The sequence below is a fragment of the Sprattus sprattus genome, assembly GCF_963457725.1.
Source record: "Sprattus sprattus genome assembly, chromosome: 1".
In the NCBI taxonomy this organism is placed as follows: domain Eukaryota; kingdom Metazoa; phylum Chordata; class Actinopteri; order Clupeiformes; family Clupeidae; genus Sprattus; species Sprattus sprattus.
In genome coordinates this window covers 19425089-19434497 of record NC_137920.1, presented here as the reverse complement: position 1 = coordinate 19434497, position 9409 = coordinate 19425089, and the positions used below count along the sequence as shown (strand labels likewise).

Genomic DNA, 9409 nt, shown 5'->3' with positions numbered 1-9409 from the left:
CTTTTCCGCCAGGAATCTTCAAAAAACGATGCACGTAAATGGGAAGTGTGGTATTAAAATTACCACCAAGACTTGTTGCTCTGCTTGGTGTTCATCAAAACCTTTAATATACAAACTACATTGCATGTTCACATTGCCAAATATATTGCCATAATATGTCAACAATATAGATAGCTTTTGTCTGTGCCCAGTATGCCTCTGCTGGTGTTTGCAAAAACCCATCTGTTGAGTCTCAGCTTGTTACCTTGCTAGTTTTAAACCAAAACATATTTAAAGTTGAAAAAAAAAATGAGGATAGAATATCTGGGCATGTAGGCTAAATTCCATAAATACCGGAGATATATGTGAGCCTGTTTATACAGTATATGAAAGGAGCTGATAACCAGCGAAAGACTGAGCGGAGCACACAAGCTGCTGCCTAGCAACAGAGAAGAGTAACAGAACAAGAGAGTGGAGAGGAGAGGAAGAGAGAAAAGAGAAGGGGAGAAAACAGAGGAGAGGAGGAGAGAAGACACGAAAGGAAACTGAGAATTGAGGAGAGGAGGAGAGAAGAGAGGAGGTAAGACGACTGGAGAGGAGAGGAGAGGAGAAGAGGAGAGAAGAGGAGAGGAGGTCTGATGCCACACCGTGATGTCTGCCAGCAGCATGTAATTGTTGTCTTTGGTGAGAGTGACAGATGCGGTGGTCAACTCTTTGTCATTCTTTGGAAATTTCATCACCGTGATCTTCACATTCAGGTCTCCTCCAGTGTAGTCCTGGGCCTCCACAAACACCTTCTCTGGGGTGCCCAGTCTCAGGAGGCTTGGGGCTGACATCACATAGCTGAAGAGTCAGAGTTGAAAGGTGAAAGGTTACACAGGGAGACAACTGACATAGACTACAAAGCTACAACCTTTCTGCAAACACACACAAAATGCAGATTGGATGTACAATCGAGGTTGTGTAGACATTTGCAGCATCTGGCATTCGATTATGCAACACACTGCAATTTTATGGTGGTATTTCACAATGTTGTTGAGTTTCTCGACTGTGTGTGTTGTGTGTGTGTGTGTGTGTGTGTGTGTGTGTGTGTGTGTGTGTGTGTGTGTGTGTGTGTGTGTGTGTGTGTGTGTGTGTGTGTGTGATGTGGTTGAGTTACTCCACTGGGATAAACTGATATAACCCCAAAGTGCTGCCACTTAACTTTGAATAATACTCCAGTTGTTAAACTGACTGTATGTGAGTGTGTGTTGACTGCCTTATCTGGAATATACATTTGTGTAAATTAGAATTGCTTTCTGTTTCTCTCTATGTTGACATGGCCGTGCATGTGTGTGTGTGTGTTTTCTGGGTAATTTTGTATGCTTGTGTGTGTTACAAGGAAACATGTATTTCTGGTTGCTCTTTTTTTGGGAAGTCTTTCCAAAAAGTCTTACATATGTGTGTGCGTGTGGATTTGTGTGTGCAGGCAACAAGAGCATGTGTCGCACATGTGTCTATGTGTGTGTGGGTGTGTGTGTGCATTTATGTGAGTGTGAGTGTGTGTGTGTGTGTGTGTGTGTGTGTGTGTGTGTGTGTGTGTGTGTGCAACCAGAGCATGTGAGCACATGTGTCTATGTGTGTGTGTGTGTGTGTGTGTGCATTTATGTGAGTGTGAGTGTGTGTGTGTGTGTGTGTGTGTGTGTGTGTGTGTGTGTGTGTGTGTGTGTGTGCAACCAGAGCATGTGAGCACATGTGTCTATGTGTGTGTGTGTGTGTGTGTGTGTGTGTGTGTGTGTGTGTGTGTGTGTGTGTGTGTGTGTGTGTGTGTGTGTGTGTGTGTGTGTGTGTGTGTGTGTGTGTGTGTGTGTGTGTGTGTGTGTGTGTGTGTGTGCAACCAGAGCATGTGAGCACATGTGTCTCTGTGTGTTGCATAATCACCTGAACTGAACAGTGTGACATGGTTTCTACTAGTAGCAGACACTTTCTTACACAGCACATTTCATTTGTTTCTGTGTGTGTTTCTGCCTATGCATGGGTGTGTGTGTGTGTGTGTGTGTGTGTGTGTGTGTGTGTGTGTGTGTGTGTGTGTGTGTGTGTGTGTGTGTGTGCATAGGTGTAAAACAACAGTCTCGGGTCACCTCCTGATCTTAAATTGTAAGCTGCGTGTCTGTATGTGTAAGCATGTAGGGGAATGTCCATTACACACAAAAAGCAAATCAACTTCTCTTCTGGAGTTGTACGTTGTGTGTGTGTGTGTGTGTGTGTGTGTGTGTGTGTGTGTGTGTGTGTGTGTGTGTGTGTGTGTGTGTGTGTGTGTGTGTGTGTGTATGTGTGTGTGTGTGTGTGTGTGTAAGAAAACAGTCTACTCACAGTGGGTCACATGTTGAAAGATCGGGGAGAGAGAGAGCCACAGCGGCCACACACACCACCACCAGGTCCACACGCATCCTGCTGCCTGTCTGATCCTGGGTCTGTGCAGTGAAGTGTCTGAGCTCTCCCCGTCGGCCTTATATCCATACCAGCACCTGGGCCCCTCCTCTCTGCATTTCTCCCTCCCCTCTTCTCCTCTCCTCCTCTCCTCTCCACTCCATTGCCCCCCCCACCCCTCCCCTGCGGACTCCCTCTTCCCATCAGAGCGATATTGGGCAACCTGGGCTTTTTAGTGTCCCTCCCTAGTGCAACTCCCATCCCCTCAAGACAGAGAGGGAAAGAAAGAGAGAGAAGGAGAGAGAAAGAAAGAGAGGAAAAGAGAGGAAAAGAAAGACAGAGAAGGAGAGAGAAAGGAAAAGAAAGACAGAGAAGGAGAGAGAAAGAAAGAGAGGAAAAGAGAGGAAAAGAAAGAGAGAGAAGGAGAGAGAAAGAAAGAGAGGAAAAGAGAGGAAAAGAAAGACAGAGAAGGAGAGAGAAAGGAAAAGAGAGGAAAAGAGAGGAAAAGAAAGACAGAGAAGGAGAGAGAAAGGAAAAGAGAGGGAAAGAAAGAGAGAGAAGGAGAGAGAAAGAAAGAGAGGAAAAGAGAGGAAAAGAAAGACAGAGAAGGAGAGAGAAAGGAAAAGAGAGGGAAAGAAAGAGAGAGAAGGAGAGAGAAAGAAAGAGAGGAAAAGAGAGACAGAGAAGGAGAGAGAAAGGAAAAGAGAGGGAAAGAAAGAGAGAGAAGGAGAGAGAAAGAATGAGAGGAGAGAGAAAGAAAGAGAGGAAAAGAGAGGAAAAGAAAGACAGAGAAAGAGACAGAAAAAGAGTTTCTACTGTAGCAAGTATGAACATGCGGACTAGGAACAAGGATCATGGGCATGGAACATTCAACAACATGAACAAGGAGTGAGAGTGTGTGTGTGTTTGCGTGTGTTTTATCCCATATAGTCCTCTTTAGCCTAAACTTAAATATGACTTCTGTCCTGTTTTGCTTCTGTGTTTGCTTTAGGGCTGTGTGTGTGTGTATGCGTTTGTGTGTGTGCGAGTGTGTGTGCATCTGTGTGTGTGTGTGTGTGTGTGTGTGTGTGTGTGCATTTGTGTGTGTGTGTGTGTGAGTGTGTGTTTGTCACTGTGTTAACCTCTGCCCCCCTTGGAAATTCCAAACTGTCCTCAGAAACATTTTTTTCCCCTTTCTCCATAGGTTATTGGAATTGTAGAATTGCACTTTGTGGCACTACGTTGCATAACGAAAAGGCCTCCCTTAACTCACTAAAGAAGCCCTATGTTTGTACAATTTTTCATTTTCTTCTACCTTTTTCTTACATATTTTTGGTTAATGATATCATTTAGACAATCCTCATGATGGTATGGTTGTGGTTTGTGACCCTAGTGTGCATGTCCCTTGCTGCTAGCACCCCCTGAGGTGGGGTAGTGGTAGCTGAATATTTGTCTGTATTCGAATGTGTCAGTTAGGTCTTCAGGGATTAAAATTAACTTTTTTCACCACCGTCCCGGAACCGTCCCGAAAATAATTTTCAACCGTCCCGAAACGTCCCGGAACCGTCCCGAATTTTATGAAAAAAAAAAAAACTAAATTCGGTGCAAATTAATTCAAACAATGAATCCCATTAAGATTATACAAGAATAAAAACTGCTGCTGGCAATAGATTTAAAATCCCAAACTGTTAATTAAAACTCTCTCAATTGGTTTGGGTCATTTCTTAAAACTGAGATGACATTCCTATTCCTGCATCCCATTTAATACAAGAATATGTCTTTTTCCACTCAGGAAGGAACTTCCTTTTTAATTTAATTTAATTTTAATATTTTCTTTTCATAAATATGTATTAAATTATTCCCCATAGTCCATTCTCTTGATTTCATAGCTTTCAGCGTTGTTTATTTATGTTAGAGCTTTCATCCAATCATATTTCAGCTATCATGTGTTGCCAGGCTCCAAGACTCTTCCCCGAGAATAGAAATCTTCCCTGAGGCCTTCAGAATTGAACGTGACACGTAAACGTCCTTTGATTGGATACTGAGGCAGACCGGTGCAGTGCTTCAGTGCTCAGTTTAGTTGGCTAATGTGAAAACGACGTACATCGGTTGCAATGCTTATTATGCTAGTTGTTTCAATTGGTAAGACTTAATATAATTACATTAACCAACTCAAATAAACTAGTTTACACCAACTTGATAGTTCCAGTTTTTGATACAATTACAACGCCATTTTCAAGACGGAACTTTCAAGAAAAACTGGATATCGTGAGGATAGGAAGTTTAATGAAACTGCTTTGCAGGTGGGACAATGCGATGTTTAGTGGACAAACTTGTTAAAGCTCACATAGGCTACTTTCGGTGGACTGAATAAAACTTTGTAGACTAATCCCTGAAAATCGCCTTTTATTTTTAAGTTGTGACAGTAATATCCAAGCGATCATATAACTGAGAGTTTACTACTCTTAATGTGTTGTTAATACGGGTGTATTGATTTGAAATGCTCCGGAAATATTAATTAAGTCTGTTGTACTCGACTATGTTAAGGTGATGCAATGCTCACTTATACTGCCTTTCTGTATAAATATATAGTTCGAGAGCCATGGCGTCATAATGATGGTATTAAGAGGTGGATTCACTCAGTTTAACATCGTGTAGGACATCGCTGAATGCCTAGTCGTGAAATGCACGGACCGCCACTGTTGTCACTATTAGAACACAAACGTGAGGCGCGAGTCCATTTCAAGTCAAGTCAGATTTACTGTCAGTGTCTAATGTCTTCATTCAAGGACATTGAAATTGCGTTTCTTTTCCGTTTAAATGAGTTGCAAGTGCAATAAAAAGCGGGCTGAAATTCTTGTCGTCCCGACGCCGTCCCAAATGATATTGTTGATCGTCCCAATGACAATTGAATACGGCCCCGGGACGACGGGACGACGTTAATTTTAATCCCTGGGTCTTCCATCAGAAGTTCCACCATCTCAACACTAGGTGGCAGCAGAATGTCCATCTGAATATGTGTCTGTATTCGGATGTGTCAGTAAGGTCTTCCATCAGAAATTCCACCATCTCAGCACTAGGTTGCAGCAGGATATTTCTTTTTAAAGGCAGCAGCTCAGAGCACTTTGATCAAACCAACAAGGCCCCCACATATGTACACAGGAGCAGCCTAACAACTATGGAGTAAATAGAGTAAAAATGTCTATCTGTGGTTTAGAGGGGTCACGCTTACTTTTACTGTACCAGTCTCCCTTGTCCTGTGAGATACTGAGCCTTGCCCTGTCCATTTATCAAATCCTTGATGTCAGTGCACAGAAAACAGACCGACGGCACTCTGTGGTTGGTCAAACCGAGTCACCTGCGAGGACACCCTGCTGGGGCCATTATCTGCTCCGTGTGACCTACAAATTCATATTAAATTGGTTTTGAGATGGGACCTCACATGTTAGATCCAATGCATTATTGGGCCCCTGTTTGAGGTCTCCAGGGGCCACAGGCTTTAGTGGTCCCCGACAGACATCCATATGCGCATATGTTAGCTTAGCATGTGTTAGCTTACTCCTGTGTATGGACGTGAGTACATTGTGTGTTTCATCATAATGCTCTGGGCTCCTGGCTTAGTACCTTATGCAGGTCTTACTCTACTCTACTGTTTACTGAGGAGTGTTATTGTAGGTAACTTCTGTTTTAACATCCTCAGATGAAGTTTTGATGTCACATTGTTTAGACAAACACATGCGTCATTCCCTTTAACCACCCTGGCTCATTTTATGATCCAGGTCCAAATCCCAATGAAGATGTGAGAATTACCAAATATAATGCCAAAGCTAGCTAGCTTATATCACTGACATCTATTATGTTTGTTTGTGTTGGAGGCAAATATGTTGACTTTCAGTCAGTGAAATTGCTAGTTAAACCTTACATTTGACTTATTTTCATCTTATTTCTTCTTTTACAAGAAAATATGCAACAAGGTGTATTGACGAGATGCTAATAGGTTGGTAAAATGTCTTCTTTTTGACAGAAAAAGTGACCATGTGTACTCCCCGCAAACAGGGAACGTCCCCAGGACGTTAACAGGACATTCGCAAGGTCCCCAATCGTCCCCAATTGGTCCCCGCCACAACGTTCGCTAGAGGACGTTACCAGAACGTTTTTGACGTTCGTAGCAAGTCTACGTTTGGTCCTTCTGTGACGTTCGCATGAGTCTTAAATCGGACTTTTAGGGAACCTTATGAATTGGTCTGTCAGCACACCTCCCCAGGACGTCATTTAAAAACGTCCCCATAACCTTTACCTGCAGGTCCTCTGCGTAACGTTCGCATGAGCCATAAAACGGACTATTAAGGAACGTTATAATTTGGTCACTCAGCACACGTCCCCAGGACGTCATTTAAAAACGTCCCCATAACCTTTACCTGCAGGTCCTCTGCGTGACGTTCGCATGAGCCTTAAAACGGACTATTAAGGAACGTTATAATTTGGTCACTTAGCACACGTCCCCAGGACGTCATTTAAAAACGTCCCGTAACCTTTACCTGCAGGTCCTCTGCGTGACGTTCGCATGAGCCTTAAAACGGACTATTAAGGAACGTTATAATTTGGTCACTCAGCACACGTCCCCAGGACGTCATTTAAAAACGTCCCGTAACCTTTACCTGCAGGTCCTCTGCGTGACGTTCGCATGAGCCTTAAAACGGACTATTAAGGAACGTTATAATTTGGTCACTCAGCACACGTCCCCAGGACGTCATTTAAAAACGTCCCGTAACCTTTACCTGCAGGTCCTCTGCGTGACGTTCGCATGAGCCTTAAAACGGACTATTAAGGAACGTTATAATTTGGTCACTCAGCACACGTCCCCAGGACGTCATTTAAAAACGTCCCGTAACCTTTACCTGCAGGTCCTCTGCGTGACGTTCGCATGAGCCTTAAAACGGACTATTAAGGAACGTTATAATTTGGTAACTCAGCACACATCCCCAGGACGTCATTTAAAAACGTCCCGTAACCTTTACCTGCAGGTCCTCTGCGTGACGTTCGCATGAGCCTTAAAACGTACTATTAAGGAACGTTATAATTTGGTAACTCAGCACACATCCCCAGGACGTCATTTAAAAACGTCCCGTAACCTTTACCTGCAGGTCCTCTGCGTGACGTTCGCATGAGCCTTAAAACGGACTATTAAGGAACGTTATAATTTGGTAACTCAGCACACATCCCCAGGACGTCATTTAAAAACGTCCCGTAACCTTTACCTGCAGGTCCTCTGCGTGACGTTCGCATGAGCCTTAAAACGGACTTTTAGGGACCGTTCTTATTTGGTCCTCTGATGGTCCTCTCTGAACCAGAAGTTCCGCTAGAGAAAAATAATTTTCATTTGCCCGACATTTTAATGATAAGCCGGCCAAATATCTAGCCTATTTCTGCTTCTAAATTAGCCCATTGAAGAAAACTGACGGCCTGCATAGCTTAAATAATAACATAATCAGGTAGTTTAGAATGCAACATGTTTATTTTCCTAAGTTTACAATGGGAAACAAAAACATTTATGTCTGATGCGCGTCAATAAGTGGCCTTTAAGCGCAACCTGCTGTGGCGTTAAAATGAGCGCCGCAACATGGTCATTGCTCTGTTCAATGAGAGCAGAGATTCTTAAATTATTCGACCCTCTTGTGAATCCTTTGCACATTTTACTGTGACTATCAATTACCTCGCACCTGAGCCAAGAGAACTTGTCACTCCATAACGACATAAACGCCCGACATTTCAGCTTTTTCTTTGGTGATGCTGTTCGAACATCTAGGGCTTCAGGTATTCAGTGTTTGGAAAGTTCACTTTCCACCTGAACTTGCTCAGTTCATTGTTGATAATTCATAATTTTGAACTACGTTCACAGCTCCAATTTTCAATATGAGGCGAGTGCTATAATTTTTCAAAATCTCTGTCTGCAATACCGCTCTCGGCTCTTCCGCGCGCTCACGCACGGTAATAAAAGGAAACGCGCAACACTGCAGGTATTAGGGCTCAGATACACATACGCGTTTTTGTAAAAACGCGACGCTAGGAAATACATTGATTCCTATGGTACGGCGCGCTTTCACGCAAAGCGCCCCGTACCATAGGAATCAATGCATTTCCTAGCGTCGCGTTTTTACAAAAACGCGTATGTGTATCTGAGCCCTTACAGATTCATCCTCGTCAGAAGGTTTACCCTCATCAGATGTTTTTGGCCTCTGAAAAAAAGCTTTTAAGGCTAGTCTGCTTGGCCATGTTGGATCCTTCTCACTCAGTTCGCTCCTCGTTTGAAACCGAGGGTTTGCGCTTTAAAATGCAGCATATGCGTGTTGTTAAATAACTTTCTAACGGCAGATTAGCCTGTTCCTTTTAACCATAATAAGGGCAGTGCACGTTTGCTTTATAGGCCTTACGTAATATTAGGATTGTTGTCAAAATTGTGTTTGCGAGACGGGATTTTTAAAGAAATTCCAATCAGACAATTTGACCGGTGAGCTCTTCGTTCTGTTGCACCATCTTTGAAGGCCTGTGGAAAGCTCAATATGTTAAAGCTAGACACTTGGTCACCTTCCTATGTATGCATTGTATTGGAATCATGCAGACATTACATTTATAGCACAGATCAGTACAGAAGCATTCATATTTATTTTATTTCATCATTCTTAGTTTGGCTAGTTATTCTGCCTCCCTGCCCGCACGTCCGTGATGTGCCATGGATGTTAATTAAAAAAGGAATCATTACGGAAAACCCTCAATGCTAGTGACTGAGATTGCTACAATATGCTTTTCCTCAAACCCTCGGAAAAAAAGACTAAGTTTGTTGGCTGTCTCACACTGTGATAAACCTGTTAAAGTGGCACTATAGTAATCAGACAGTGTTAGGACAGTAGGTAGCGATCTCGTTTAGTAATAGGAAGGTTTACGGTTCAATTCCCATGCCCGCAATCAAGTTTGTAATCGTGTGTGTCTGTGTCTATGCATATCATATGAAATGTGTAATATAAATGAACTTGAACTTGTGTGT

The 9409-nt window shown here is 43.0% G+C and overlaps 1 protein-coding gene across 1 annotated transcript in view; it reads right to left on the bottom strand.

Moving 5' to 3' along the window:
• LOC308374403 (complement C3-like) overlaps positions 1-815 on the bottom strand; it is a gene marked incomplete at its 5' end in the record, with an annotated part of 32774 nt that extends 31959 nt beyond the window's left edge. Inside the window, 2 exons of the mRNA XM_080850180.1 lie at positions 1-16; positions 627-815. The exon at positions 1-16 is cut by the window's left edge and continues 153 nt beyond it. Of these exons, the coding sequence (XP_080706306.1) occupies positions 1-16; positions 627-815 (205 nt within the window). The remainder of the gene's footprint in view (positions 17-626) is intronic.
• Between the last annotated feature and the right edge of the window lie 8594 nt (positions 816-9409).